The sequence below is a fragment of the Tyto alba genome, unplaced genomic scaffold (assembly GCF_018691265.1).
Source record: "Tyto alba isolate M040663 unplaced genomic scaffold, T.alba_DEE_v4.0 Super-Scaffold_200000146, whole genome shotgun sequence".
Taxonomy (NCBI): Eukaryota; Metazoa; Chordata; class Aves; order Strigiformes; family Tytonidae; genus Tyto; species Tyto alba.
In genome coordinates, this window is record NW_024881288.1 from 296,122 (window position 1) to 311,259 (window position 15,138).

Below are 15,138 nucleotides of genomic sequence, written 5' to 3' on the forward strand. Positions count from 1 at the left end.
GAAAGGGAAGCAAGGGCAGGCTGTTGCTCTGCTAGGCTATGTTACTGCAAGATCTCTATAGAAAGACAAAGTATCTCCCTCCAGGAGTTGGTTTTACACCTTCTGTCTGTTCAGGGTTGCTCCTTGGGAAGAGCACCTGGGATAACATTCCAAGGTTTTGACAAGCTTCAGCTGACTCTCAGCAATGCACCCTTTGATGAAGGGCAGGTGACGGAGCTCCTTGGAACCTGCTACAGCAACAAAGGCAGCAATGATGGAGAGATGTCAGTAAAGGAGGGGAGATGCTGAGTGGAGAGAGGGGTTAGTTGTGTTGATGCCTCCAGCCTGGTGTGGAACAGAGGTGCAAGATGCTGTAGGACAGCTTGTGGTGGAGACAGTGCTTAAGAAGCAACATCTCTGTGCATAATTTTTATTAATTCTTCAATTCTTGCAAATAGAGGAATTTCCAGAATGTAGACTAAAAAAGATTTTAATATTAAATAGTTTGGTTGGTTTTTTGTTTGTTTTTGTTTGTTGGGGTTTTTTGTTTGTTTGATTTTGTTTTGTTTGTTTTTTTTTTTTTTAAATCTTGTTTTTTGCAATTTTCTTCAGTTTTCATCTTCTAGATCAAGGAATATCTACATTCTCCAATTTATATTGACCTTGCGTGTGCCCTGATGGAGTCTGAAAAAGCATGTAGGAAAAGCAAGCTCAGTGAGGTCACACACTATATGGCCAATCTTGATGACTATGTCCCCAACACTGACAGTGTGTCCTATCAGCCACCGGGGTTTTTTCAGCTCTAGTCTTTCTGTCACAGGAAGTTGTTTCTTTATTGCCAACATATAATAATAAAGGTTCATAGTTCAACAGACAAAAACCTAAATAAGTCTTTTGAACCTCCACTTCCCACAGTGGATGACTGTGGGGGGTGTACGTGACAAGGGGTTGGTGGCCGGAGGGGCTGCAAGGGTGGCCTCTGTGGGAGGAGGCCAGGGATTGCCCTGTGCCAGACAGAGCTGTTTCCAGCTCCACAATAGACTCAGCGCAGGACACTGAGAAGCCCATCAGCAAATCTGGTCATGCCCCTGTGAAAACTTCTTCAGGAAATGGCAACAAACACCAGACTGGTAAAGGTGGAGAGAACAAACATATTGAGAAACAACGGAGGGAACACCAAGGTAGGAGAAAGAGGAGGAGGCACTCCATGGTGGAGCAGATCTTCCCTGTAGCCCATGGAGGACCAGTGCCAGAGCAGAGCAAAACTGAGGAAAAGAAGGAATAACAGACAAAACCTGTTATGTGCTGGTTGTGACCCCCCATCCCAAACAGCGCTGCGCTGCTCGGGATGGGGGAGAGGAGCCTAGAGTGAGGGAGTGAAGCTGAGCCTGGGACAGGGAAGAGGAAAGGTGTTGTTTTAACATTTGGCTTTTTTCCCCATGACCTGTATTCATAGTTAAATCTCTGTATTAACTGACAATAAAATGAATTAATTTCCCCCAAATCAATTCTTCAAGTCTTGCCCGCAATGTGAACTGGGAAGTGATGTCCTGTCATTGTCTCCCCCCAGGAGCCTTCTCATTCCCATTCTTCCTATTTTCTTCCCCATCCCACTGGGGTGGGAGAGGGAGTGAGCGAGCAGCTGGGTGGGAGTTTGGTTATTAGCCACGGTTAGCCCACCACAGCAGTAAGATGCCTCGGCTGGTGGATGAGGGGAGAGTAGGGAATGTGTTTCAGCTCAATATTAAGAAGGCTTTTCTCACTGAATCCCATCACGGCCTCACAGGCATGAGTGAGGTGGACTGGAAACAGGATGAAAGGCTGGGTCCAGAAGGCCATGACCCATAGCACAAAGTCCCCTCGGGAGCTGATCACCAGCGATGTACCCCAGGGGTCCATACTGAGTCCAGCTCTGTTAAATGTCTTCACTAATGAACTGGAAAAATAGGACAGAGCGCAACCTCACAGCAAGTGCAGACAGCCCTTCTCTGGGGTCTGCCAGGGTCTGCACCAGGAGAGAGGCCGGGCAGGGCTGGCCGGTGCCCCCATACAGGCACTGAGACCAGCAGGAGGATGGAGATGGTTTAGCAGCAACGCTCACCCATAAACCCGGGTGAGCAGCCAGTGCTGGAAATGACCAGCGAGATAGGCTGGGGGTGCTGCAGAGCTCTGGGCACTCACCCCACAGCCCCAGCCCCTCAGAAGGTCACAGCAGCTCCTGGGGCACAGAGGGCTCTCAGCCTCCCCATCAGCCCCAGGGCTGGGGCCAGCCATGCCATGAGCAGACGCAGGCCAGCGTCTCCCTCTCTCTGCTGCTCTTCTCTCCAAGAGATCCTGATTGCCCAGTGCTGGCAGCCCCTCTGTGCCCGTCCCTCTCCCCAGCACAAGACTCCTGCACTGGGGGCTCCCCAGGCAGCTCCTGCTGTGCCAGTGAGAGAAAAGCTGCCCAAACTGGTGCCTCCAGAAATAGGTCTGCTCTTGTCATGGGATGTCACCTCAGGCACGGCCCTGAGCTGGCGGTGCTGCTCTGCAGGGCAGTGGTGGCTGAAAGCCACGGGGAGATGGTCCCAGGGAGATCCCCATGGATCAGCCATCATTGCCATTGCACTGGGCACCCCCACGTGAAGGGGCAGCACAGGCCTATTCCCTAACACATCCCCCCATGCCCTCCTGCCCTGAACCCCTGGAGAACCCCAGCACAGCAGCACGCTCAGAGGGGCAATTCCTTCAGCCTGTTCCTGACCTCAGCTTGGGAAGAACAGACCAACCTCCAGACATCAACACTGAGACAAGCCTCTTTTATTATAGATATTTTTAATGGGAGGCCAGCTGCATTGTCCTATTAGATACAACGCACAAAGTCCTCTCTGTCAGAGAGGCTGGTTCATGTCTCTGTGGAAGAGTGGATACAGACGTTTTAGGAACAAACAAGAGTTTCAGAAATAAAATGCTTACTGCACAGAAGGTTTCAGATAAGAATTGGAAATTACTTCTGAAGAGACACGGGCAGCTTATCCCTGTTGAGAGTCAGCTGACTGAATTAGCTTCTTCAGTGCGTCCTTCATCTCCTGGTTCCTCATGCTGTAGATGAGGGGGTTCACTGCTGGAGGCACCACTGAGTACAGAAATGACACCACCAGGTCCAGAGATGGGGAGGAGATGGAGGGGGGCTTCAGGTAGGCAAAGATGCCAGTGCTGATAAAAAGGGACACCACGACCAGGTGAGGGAGGCATGTGGAAAAGGCTTTGTGCTGTCCCTGCTCAGAGGGGATCCTCAGCACGGCCCGGAATATCTGTACATAGGACAGCATGATGAAAATAAAACAACCAAATACTAAACAGGCACTAACCATCAGAAGTCCAACTTCCCTGAGGTAGGAATCTGAGCAGGAAAGCTTGAGAATCTGGGGGATTTCACAGAAGAACTGGTTTATGGAATTGCCTTGGCAGAGATGTAGGGAAAATGTGTTGGCTGTGTGCAGAAGAGAATAGAGCAACCCAGTGCCCCAGGCAGCTGCTGCCATGTGGACACAATCTCTGCTGCCCAGGAGGGTCCCATAGTGCAGGGGTCTGCAGACGGCAACGTAGCGATCATAGGCCATGATGGTGAGAAGATACAACTCTGTTGTTATGAAGAAAACAAAGAAAAAGAGCTGTGCAGCACATCCCAAGTAGGAGATGTCCCTGGTGCCCCAAAGGTTATTGGCCATGGATTTGGGGAGAGTGGTGGAGATGGAGCCCAAGTCAAGGAGGGAGAGGTTGAGGAGGAAGAAGTACATGGGGGTGTGGAGGTGGTGGTCGCAGGCGATGGCTGTGATGATGAGGCCGTTGCCCAGGAGGGCAGCCAGGTAGATACCCAGGAAGAGCCAGAAGTGCAAGAGCTGCAGCTCCCGTCTCTCTGCAAATGCCAGGAGGAGGAACTCAGTGATGGAGCTGCTGTTGGACATTTGCTCACTGCAGGCAGGGAGGTTGAACTAGAAGACATTGACAAGTTAGGACAGACTTCTTTTATTCAATCTTATGCTGTTTCCCCAAAAGTCTCCTCAAAATTATTTCTCTTTTTTAGGGGGAAAATATATTCAATTCCTTTTTATGAGCTCAGATTTGTGATGTTTCAGAGGAGACATTCATTGAAGGGGTAGACATACTCATCTTTCACATTTCTCTCAGCCTGAACACAGGGGAGACCTGAGGGCAAAAGTGTCTCCCAGTACCCTAGTACAGACTCAAGAGAATGCTGGAGCAAGTCCTGGCCTCTCTGCTCCCTGGAGCTGTTTTCTGCCAGGAGCCATTTCTGTGTCCCTATGTCAGCACTCTGACAGTGTTGCCAGCCCCCCATACCACCCTCTGTGTGCTCAGCTGTGCGCTGCCGACCCCTCCTGGCAATAGGGCACTGCCCAGGGGCATTCCCTACTTGCAGATTCAAAGGAGAACAGCAGGCAAAACCAGAACCCTCAAGCAAAAGTGATGCTGGTGTGTCTGTAAGTAGAGGAGTAGGTGAAGGCACTTAATGAAGTTTCTGGCAGATGTGCTGATCCATCCGTTTAACATTTCAGCAGACACGATGACGTATTCAAATTTCACACCCCTTTCTACTTTTCCTTAGAAAGATCACGAGATCATAGAGCCTAGAAAGGTTCACATTTTTAAGGTGGTTCCTGCTTTGAACTTCCTCTTGAAATGCCAATGTCCTAGAGGTGATCAGGAGTTGTGAGCATCCCTGACAAAGGCAGCAGCCTCTGGAGAGCAGAAGGAGCCTGCCCTGGCGGGGTCTCTCCTTCCCCCCACAGCTTCTCCCCACAGCGCCATGGGGAGCTCCCCGGGCAGGCTGAGTGCTGACCCTGGCAGGCGGCAGAGTCCCTGCCCCAGCACACAGCCCCCTGGGGTGCAGGGACCCTGCTGGGAAGGACAGCCCTGGGCACCCCTGCCTGCACACCCGGCTGCACACCCCTGCAGCCGGCCCCGCCAGAAGGCAGCCCTCATGCCCTGGCCCTCACAGGGGGCACCAGGGAAGCCCTTCTCGGGTGCAGGTCCTCCTCCTCCTCCTCCTCCTCCTCCTCCTCCTCCTCCTCCTCCTCCTCCTCCTCCTCCTCTAGGCAGGAGGCAGATTCCTGGTGGCTCTGCTGCCTTCCCCAGATCCCTCCCCAAGCTGCAGCTGCATTGCCCTGCACCCCCAGACTTACTGTGGCCAGGGCCCTGACGCTTTCTCCTCCTCGGAGCTCTCAGCAGCCTCCCAGCCCAGGCTGCCTTGAAGCTGTGTGTGCCTCGCTGCTCTGCCCTGGGTGCCTGCAGGCAGTGCCCCCAGCCCTGCTGCGCTTTGCAGAGGAGCTGCTCCTGGGCAGAGCTGTCTCTCTGCAGTGCTGCCCACTTGCCAGGAGCTCCCTCCGGCCCAGGAGCCCGGCCCAGCTCAGCACCACAGCAACAGCCCAAGGCACTTTAATGACCCTCACGAGGGTTTGGTGCCAACTCCATGAACCTCAGACACAGAGAACCTGAAGAAACCTCTGAATGAAGTCAAAGTTATATTCAAACTCCCAAGTTTCCTGCACTGTTAATAGCTCCCACTGAGAGACACTGTTGACAAAGCCTCCTCAGGGTCTTGTTAGAGCAGAAATCTGGAGGCAGTGATGACAAGTCAGAAACTAAAAGGGAAAGGTGGCTCTGATGCTGAAGTAAACCTGAATGTGTTGCATTAAGCCAAAGTTCCAAGTCCTAGGACCATTAACCAAATGGCCAAGCCACGACCCCCAGCCCCTGGGAAGGGAGATCCTGTCCCTCCCACATTCCTCAGGGCTCTTCCTGGGGTAGGGGCTATGGAGATGTGCACCTCCCAGGCTCCTGAGGATGCACAAGGAGGCCATGAGGCCCCCGTGCTGCAAGGGACTGTGCCTCCTCACAGGCATCAGTGGCAGAGACAACAGCCAAGAAGCCAAAATGATGATGGGGTTGACTTTACTGGGGTCTTTCAAGCTTTCCCACAGCCCTCTGTCATCTCCACCACAGGCTGTCCTATGGGGTTGAATGCCCTGCGCCTCTTTCCCTGCAGGCTGTCCTCATCCCCCCAGCTTTCTCCCCTGGAGAATCTCAGGGGAGAAATCCCCTGTCCTCATCTCCCCCAGCCTTACAGCCATGAGGCCCCAGTGCTGTAAGGATTAGGTGTCTCCTGGTAGGCCTGCAGTTGATTTCTTGAAGGCTGGGTACATCCACCGTGCTTACCAGCCTTGCTCTCACTTGACCATCTTCCTACCCTTACTGATATCTCTCTGTCCTCACGGGCTGTTGGTTGGAATGCAAAGCTTTGGCTAATCCAGACTCTTTCTGGGTGGCCTACTGTACTGCACTTGGAGGGATGCTTCATGTAACTCAACGTGACATGAAATCCTCATGTCCAGTCTCTACTTCAAAAGCTTCACTATGTACCATACTTTCTTTCTCATTTGTTTCTCAATTTAGGGAAAAACCTCCACCATCTCTGAAACCACACTTCAACCCATGTCAGGATAGTCTGGGTGGCCATGCTCATCCGAGTGCAGACCTGTATGCAGGTGGCCTTGTTTGTGGCCAGCATGCACCGCTGTCTTGTATGGTGTCCTCGTAGTGCCCAGGCCCTTCTCCTCAGGGTCCCTGCTCAGCTACTCAGGTCCAAGCCTGCCCTGAGAAATGAGGAGATTATTCTTCCTCCTAATGCAGGACTGGACACTTCTTGTAAACTTCAAGAGGTTTCTGTTGGCCGGAATCCCAGAGTTTCTCAGGTTTCCCTGGGCTGAAGCTCCACTTGGTCAGCTGTTAGTGCCTCTGTGCAGATAGCTCACCTTGATGGTGGTGATGTCTCTCACGTAATAACAGCCTGAGGAGCTGCAGGGCTCTACAGCCCCAGGTAGGAATTACCATCAACACAAGCTTCAAAACACCAAATGAGATCACAAAACAAGCAAAGTCAGGGTCAGTGGAGAAAGGGTAAATGACAGTTGGGCTGTTTGTATGTTAGACCATGTTAGTGGAAAATATATACCTGTATAGAGACTGAAACAATAAGGATCTCTCCAGAAGCTGGTTTTAGGCCCTCCAGCTGTCTGGGACCTGGATCCAGGATTCCCTCATCCCCCCAGTTCCTCCACGCACAGACAAGCACATGCACATGCAAATGACTCTCTCCAGCACAGAATCACAGAACCACTGAGCCTGGAATGCAGTCAGCTTCCACCTCCACTGTACTTCCTGTTCTTCATGCTTGGTTTCTGTCAGGAGCTCCTTTTTCATCCATGCCATCTTCCTGCCACCTTTTCTTGACTTCTTACAAGTCTGTGTGGACTGATCTGGAGTGTGACGTGGAGATCATTAACCATCAAACAGCTCTCTGCACACCTTTCCTCTTCAGGGCTGTATCCCATGGGATTCTTCCAAGCAGGTCCTTCAGCAGGTCAAAGCCTGCTCTCCTGATGTCCCGCCCCTTGCTTTCTTCCTTTCTCTCAGCATCCTACACTCTACTTTCTCACCCTTGATTGTTACAGCCCTGAGCAGCTCTTCCTTGTTTGCAAGTATCAAGTCCTGCTGCAGGGCCCCTCACCTCACTGGCTCCTCAGTCACCCTTGTCAGGAAGATGGCACCAGTGAGCTCCAAAATCCTCCTGGGAGGCTTGCACCTCTTCATCAGAGGCAGCTGTGACAGTTTCAGTCTGACATGAGGTCCAGGGGCCTGCAGGCATGAAGCTCCTTCCAATTGTCTGAAGAAGGCCTCATCTACCTGATCAAGAGGTCTGGAGCAGAAATCCACCCATCCTCCCACAGTGCTGCCCATGTTGTTCTGCCCTCTGATCCTGGCCTATCAGCTCTCAGCTAACTCATCGTCAGTCCCCAGGCAGAGCTCCATGCATTCCTGATGCTCTCTTACATAAAGGACAACCTCCCCTCCAGATCCAGACCTGTGGCCTTATCAATACCTGACTGCAAGACCCCAAATTTTCTCCAGGTGGTGCTTTGGGCCACTTTCTCCCTCAAGCAACCAACTCACAGAACATCTGGCCTCACCAGGGTCTAGTCCAGATGTTGGGTCTCTAAGTACCTGGCTCCCAGGACTCTCCTACTTGCTGGTTAATCTGGTTTGATGTGCACTATTGGTTCCACCCACTGACATACCCACCAACATGACACATGCACACAGCCTGATCTCTCCAGTTGCTGGCCCACCCGGTGCATGAGCGCCTTTGACTCATGCTTCCCATTCCAGGGATGGGCCCTTGGACCTCTATCCGTACCAAGAGCAGACATCTCCTCACCCCAGAAAGTTGTGGTGGATGGAATTTCATAAGAAGACAGGACAGACTTTCAGTTGCATGGTGTGCATAAACCAGTATACTGACCAGCCACGCGTGACCAGCTCCTTTCATCCCCTTTTCCCCCTTTTTCCGATGCTTCTTTCTCCCCAAACCACCTTGGTCCTTCCCTTTCCCTGCCTTTGGTTCTTTCCTAGGCATGCCACAGCAAGCCTGGCACAATCCCCAGTGCTCTCTCCAGCATCCCATAAGGACTCTCAGACCCACAGAGGCAGAAACTCCCACCCTCAGTCGGCAAGGTCACCCTGGGAGGCTCCTCCGTTTGACCCACTTGTTAAATGTCACACCCAGATATTTTGGACCTCTCTGTGAACGAGTATTTTTCACTTTGGCTTTTAAATTGTTTCTCTGAAAACTGGGTGATTCTGGTCCTAAGAAATGGAAATTATTTTTGTTTGTGGAAGTTCTACAGATTAGGTCAGATCAAAATGTCCATGGATGTTATATGTGAAAAGGAGCACAGTTTGTCTGACCATGACCAAGTCCTGATGACATCGACTCCACGAGGCATTTACTGGCACTGATCACACATGAGAAGGACCATAACATGCATCTATCCCAATTACTTGGTAAATCCTCTTCAGTCCCGTCCACCTCTGTTTCTGTGTTCCCTCCCTCAAAGTCTTTGTCATGTACACAAGACAAAGTGCAAAAGATTTTAAAGAGTTGGAAGTGCAAGCCAGGCTGACAATAACCATTTTTCAGTGGTTAAAACACACTGAATATGTCAAGCAGCAGTCATACCCTGAGATTAAAGACACCCTGGAGTATTTGAGGGCACATCATAGGAAGGATGACCAGGCACCTGTATTGGGCTTACGTGGCAAGGTTTTTTGGTAGCGGCGGGGAGAGGGGCATGCAGGGGTGACTTCTGTGAGAAGATGCCAAAAGTAGCTCCATCATGTCAGATGTGGGGTGCATGGGGTGAGCTGAGTCCTGCTTGAGCCCAAGGGCTTCCAGCTCTGGATGAGATGCCCACATTGCCTCAGCTGAATTCCTGCCCTGCACAGGGGAAACAAATTCCTTCTTTATCCCTCCCTATGCATCCTTTTTTTGTTTTCGGACAGAAAAATTCCATTTTCCAGACAGACGCATTGACAGCTTTATCAGGCCAGACCATGTTGTAATCAGTCTCTCTCCACTTTTGGGAGAGGTACATTGGTGATGACTTCAGCTGACTTCAGACAACATTCCCCAGGGGTGGCCCCGCTGCCTTTCGGGAGCTGTCAGCCCTCAAGCACCAGGGATCTCTCGAGGGACAGCAGCAGGGTAGAGAAAGTGGTGCCTTGGGCTGGGCCGGGCTGCGGGGGCAAGAGGAGCTGATGGCAAGCGGGAAGCACTGGAGAGAGACAGCTCTGCCCGGGAGCAGCATCTCTGCGGAGCACAGCAGGGCTGAGGGCACTGCCCACGGGTGACAAGGGGAGAGGAGAGAAGTGAGAGGGATGTAAGACAGTGTGGAGTGGGAAGATGCTGAGAGTTCACTGGGGGACAAATCATCACAGCTCCTAACACGGTAAGTCTCTGGCTGCAGGTGGGTACTGGTAGAGTCTCTGGGAGGGTCCTTCTAGAGCTGGCACATCCCAGGGCTGATGCTCTCTGGAGCAGTGATTATCTGCCGAACAGTCGGGGGGACGGGGCATGTCATCTCCCTTTTCCTGGGCATGGCTGCAGGAGCGTGAAGCTGGGTGTGCAGCCAGGGGCACCCCGGGCTGTCCTTCATCACAATCACCCCTGGTAGGGCAGGGTCATTGTGCTGTTGAGGAGGTGAGGCGTGGGTCAGGGCTGCCCACAGCTCCTGCTGACAGCCTGGACTGCTCTGGAGGGGAATCCAGCAAGATGGGAAAAAAGGGAGGCTTCAGCTGCAAGGGAAGGAGCCTGTGCTTTCAGTTTGCTACTCTGGGTTGGCTGGGTAGAGCAGCAAGAAGCTGGAGTGACTCTCACTGGTTTGGAGAAGGTACTGACAATGCAGATCTGTTTCACTGAGAGGTGAATGAGTCTGGGAGCATCAGAGCAATCCCCCACGGTTTAGAGATCACCAGCATCACCAGCAGCATGCTTGGCAGGTTTTCTCTGCCATTCCTACCTGAGTTTTGATGGACAGAGAAGGTCCTGGGCAGTGCCCTGCCCCAGGAGGTGTCTGCAGGGCAGAGCTGAGCACGCAGCAGTTGGGATGGGGTCTGTGCGTGCAGAAGATGGGAACCGAGAAACCAGGCTGCCAGCAGGCACAGCTCCAGGCAGCAGAGACGTGGGCAGGGAGTGAGATTTTTAACAGAATCCTGTTTCAGGGGATCTACCAGCACCTCCTGCCATGCCCTACAGTGCAGGTCCCTTCCCCTGTTGTTGGAAAATGGGTGAAGAAAAACAATTGTTTAGGGCAGCATAAGAACATAAGTAATCAGTCAAACACCTGCAACACGTTGTCTGTCGCACAGAGGTCCTTCAGCTAGGCAACTGTGATAAACACCTCCTGGGGAATGCCTAAATGGAGAGGCTCTGTGTGTAAAATGGGAGACTCATAGTGAGAAGCTCTTGTCCTTGGAGATTAAGGTGCTCTGAAAAAGAATGAACTAGCTGAAGCTAGTTTGGAGATAAGAAGTGCATACATAAACCAATGAAGTCCAATTCTATTATGTAGGAAAAGTTCAAGAAGGGCTCCTCTCCAAACACCACCAGAGAATGCTAGAGACCACCAATGACCCCCATGGAAGCCCCTCGGAGACCTAAACTGCATGCCTAATAACTATGTATATATGATAATGAGTTTTAGGAAATGTGATGAATATGTATGTAACAGAGGGATACAAGTTTTGGCTACTGTAATGTACGGTGGACATGTCAGGTGGAATGATTCCCTCATGTCCCCAGCCAAATATAGAAATGCCTGCTCGTTAATGCTAAACCCAGCACTAAGGAGTTTTCATTCCCGATTTCTGTGACACTGACATCTCTCCCCTTCTCTCTCCCACCCAGCAGAACCTCTGCCCTCACAGCCATGGAGTCCAGGCCACCAGCAGCCTTCTCGCCCCCCTGAGCGCCAAGAAGAGGTGAAGGGCATCTCTCCTGCCCCGTGCCCGTGCAGCACAGGGGCTGAGGGTGACTGCCGTGCGGTGTCACCGGCTGGGAGGTGGCGGGCAGAGCTGGGACAGGGGAAGGCTGTCCCGAGTGCCTGGCTGTCTCTCTGCTGGCCTCTCCCAGCTGGGCCATTCCGACGTGTCTGCTCGTCTCTCCTCGCGCCTGTGCCGCTCCTGCTGCGGCTGTCAGGCACTCTGGGGGTGGGAGGTCCAGCTGAAGGGTCAGCACGGAGCTCGTGGGCCCTCCCACGCAGACGTGTCCATGGGAACCCGGTGTCCCAGCTCTCCTCGAAGCTGTGGGGCTCTGGGCCGTGCAGCCCGTGCGGGTGGGGACTGAGCTGACTTCAGGAGATGCCACCATGAGGACACTTGGTGACTCCTTGGGGTGTCCTCCCAAGCTGGTTGCTGCCCTGCAGATGGCATATCTCTCCCCCAGAATTTCTGTGTAAAACCCATTGGGGAAACCCCGAGATGCTACAAGAAGGGAAAGGGTGATTGGTTGGGAAAATGAACTCTGTGTCCTTGGCAAGGAGTGGGGTGCTGAGACCTTGTGAAGGTTCCTGGTGGCAGGGTGAAATACTTAGTGATCTGCAGTGGATCCCTCTGCTCTCAGCGGGGTCTGATTGCTTCTCTGGGTACCTCAGGAGTGCAATCCCCCTCCATTTCAAGGGGCAGACACAGGGCAGCTCAGAACAAGACAAACGGACAGACCAGCTCACCTGCCCCTGCGCTAAGCCACAGAAAATCCTTTTGCCTCCCAGGACTTGTGGCTGCTCAGCCGGAGCACAGCAGAGGTGCTCAGCATTTCTGATTTCAGAGAAGAATGCCCAGAGGAGATGGGGCTGGGGTGGGGTTGGTGGTGTGGTAGGGTAGATCTTTCTGAAAGAAAAAAACAGAAACAAAAGCCTTAAACTCCTTGATACAGTCAAGTTTGCTTGGGATTGGGGGTGGAGATGCTGTCAAGCCCTTTGATGATGAGAGGGAATTCACCTGAGAAAATCTACCAGACCTGGCCCCTACGTGCCCCCTGCTCCCAGGCAGAGCCTGGCCTAGAGCATGTCCAACACATCTGGGAGCCCACGGGCCCTGCTCTTCACAGCACCCCTAGCCAGCACAATCCAGAGCAACAGCCAGGGAGCTGCACAAAGGTCCTGCCAAGCAGGAAAAAGGGAGGGGGCCTGAGGTGGGGTCATGAATGTGTGAGAGAAGTCATAGGTTTTACCCAGAGAAGTCTGTCCTCACTTGTCACTGTCTTTTCCCTCTTGTACAGGCCCCCGGGTTCATAGGGAGACCATGTCCAACAGCAGCTCCATCACCCACTTCCTCCTCCTGGCATTTGCAGACAGACGGGAGCTGCAGCTCCTGCACTTCTGGCTCTTCCTGGGCATCTACCTGGCTGCCCTCCTGGGCAACGGCCTCATCATCACAGCCATCGCCTGCGACCACCACCTCCACACCCCCATGTACTTCTTCCTCCTCAACCTCTCCCTCCTCGACCTGGGCTCCATCTCCACCACTCTCCCCAATTCCATGGCCAATTCCTTCCAGGATACCAGGGCTATCTCCTACCAAGTTTGTGCTGTCCAGGTCTTTTTCTTTGTATTTTTCCTTGGAGGAGAGTGTGCTCTTCTGACGATCATGGCCTATGACCGCTACGTTGCCATCTGCCAACCCCTGCACTATGGGACCTTCCTGGGCAGCAGAGCTTGTGTCCACATGGCAGCAGCTGGTTGGGGCACTGGGCTCCTCTATGCCACACTGCACACTGCCAACACATTTTCTCTACCACTCTGCCACGACAATGTGGTGGACCAGTTCTTCTGTGAAATTCCCCAGATCCTCAAGCTCTCTTGCTCAGGCTCCTACCTCAGGGAAGTTGGACTAATTATTGTTACTGCATTATTAATCTTTGCTTGTTTTGTTTTCATTGTGATGTACCAAGGCAGATCTTCAGGGCTGTGTTGAGGATCCCCTCTGAGCAGGGACGGCACAAGGCCTTCTCCACATGCCTCCCTCACCTGGACGTGGTCTCCCTGTTCATCAGCACTTCATTTTTTGCCTACCTGAAGCCCCCCTCCATCTCGTCCCCATCCCTGGATCTGGTGGTGGCTGTTCTGTACTCAGTGGTACCTCCAGTTTTGAACCCCTTCATCTACAGTATGAGGAACAGGGAGCTCAAAGATGCGGTGAAGGAATTGATCCAACACACCTTGTTCCACCAGCAGTAACCTGCCTCACCTCTGCTGAGTACCCAGAGCTTGGCTTGTACCAGAGCTGTGATTTTATTTTTTCCTTAATTATTATCATAAGAGGTAACTGCTTGGCTTCATACCACATCTCTAGAGGCTTCATCTGTTGTGTCTGACCCTTTCACAAATGCCCTGAACTCTCTACCAGATCCGGCCTCCCTGAGAGCATCTCAGCAATAAAAGGGTCTCCTGTGTGCAGTGCCTGTAGGCTGGGTTGTCCTAACTAAGCTGCTGCCAAGAATAAGCCCAAGGAATTGGATTTTTAAAAATGTTTTTTCTCATTATTTTCTGACTGCGCTGTGGGTGATAAATTTGTGGCAATTTTGAGATCTATTGGACACCAAGTGGTGCTTTTAAAGACTATTATTGGTGTCCAGGGGCTGTGTAGATGCTGCAGGAGCTCTCCATTACCTCTTAGGCAGCCACATGTATAGAAGGGTTGACGGCATATAGTGTTCCCTGTGGAAAGGAGTCTGGAGGCATCAAGAAAGAATGGGCATTCTCTATGTGCCCTGGGGTGGGCAGTGAATGGACACTCAGGAGATGAGACACCCCTCAAAGTTGAAACTCATCCAGAGTAAAGCATTAATCCAGACACCCACAGGCCATGACCCTGCAGTTCAGTGTGAGTCAGTGAAAATGCAGCAGGCACAGGGAAAGGAGACTGGAGAAATGTGAAAGCTGCTCGATGAGCCCCAGGGAAGGGGGTCTCCTGCTTTCCTGGGCAGCAGGGCTGGTGGGGAGGCAGAGGTGGGACAAAAGCAGCTAGTATGGTTGCTAGTAAAGGTGCAGAGGGCCTGGATGAGGTGCAGGGGTCCTTGCTGGGGTTCAGGAAGCCCCAGGAGGGTGCAGGGGGCCCAGACAGATTTCAGGGAGTGTTCTTGTTGTGCAGGGTGTCTTGTTGGGGTGCAGGGTGTTCAGACAGGGTTAAAGGAGGCAGGCAGGCTGCATGGGGTCTTGGTGAGGTGCAGGGTGTTCAGACAGGGAACAGGGAGGCCAGGCAGCTTGCAGCGGGTCTAGTTGGTGTGTAGGGGGTTCAGACAGGGTGCAGGGGAATTTATTGGGCTGCAGGTTGTTCAGACAGGTTTCAGGGGGTGCAAGCAGGGTGCATGGGGGTTCTGATTGTGGTGCAGGGAGTCTAGGTGAGATGCAGGGGGGGCAGACATGGTTCAGGGGGGCCTTGTTCTGTTGCAGGGGGCCCACAGAGGGTGCCAGGTCCCAGAAAGGGTGCATGGGGTCTTGTTGTGGTGCAGGGGGTCTGGTAGGAGTGGAGGGTGTTCAGGCAAGGTGCAGAGCGTTGTTGTTGGGGTGCAGGGGGTCTGGTTTGGATGCAGGTTGTTTGGACAGGGTGCACTGGATATGTTTGTGGTGCATGGGGTCTGTTTGAGGAGTGGGGATCTCGTTGGGGTTCAGACAGTTTCAGGGATTCCAGGCAAAGTGCAGGGGGTCTCGTTGGTCTCTAGGGGGTTCAGTCAGGGTGCAGGGGGTTCAGACAGGGTTCAGGGAG

At 52.7% G+C, this 15,138-nt stretch overlaps 2 protein-coding genes across 2 annotated transcripts; one reads left to right on the top strand and one right to left on the bottom strand.

The window, feature by feature from the left end:
- Positions 1 to 2,990: 2,990 nt before the first annotated feature.
- Positions 2,991 to 3,926, bottom strand: LOC122153570 (olfactory receptor 14A16-like). The gene has a single exon (XM_042793981.1). It carries the CDS (start codon positions 3,924 to 3,926, stop codon positions 2,991 to 2,993), a length of 936 nt encoding a protein of 311 aa, XP_042649915.1.
- Positions 3,927 to 12,675: 8,749 nt separating this feature from the next.
- Positions 12,676 to 13,610, top strand: LOC104367499 (olfactory receptor 14J1). The gene is given in 2 exon segments (XM_009974637.3): positions 12,676 to 13,324; positions 13,327 to 13,610. Coding segments are annotated over 2 exon segments (933 nt in total).
- The last annotated feature ends 1,528 nt before the right edge of the window (positions 13,611 to 15,138 follow it).

Excerpts from the sequence above, each read along its gene's own strand:
- LOC122153570 (XM_042793981.1), bottom strand. The coding sequence starts at position 3,926 with ATGTCCAACAGCAGCTCCATCACTGAGTTCCTCCTCCTGGCATTTGCA.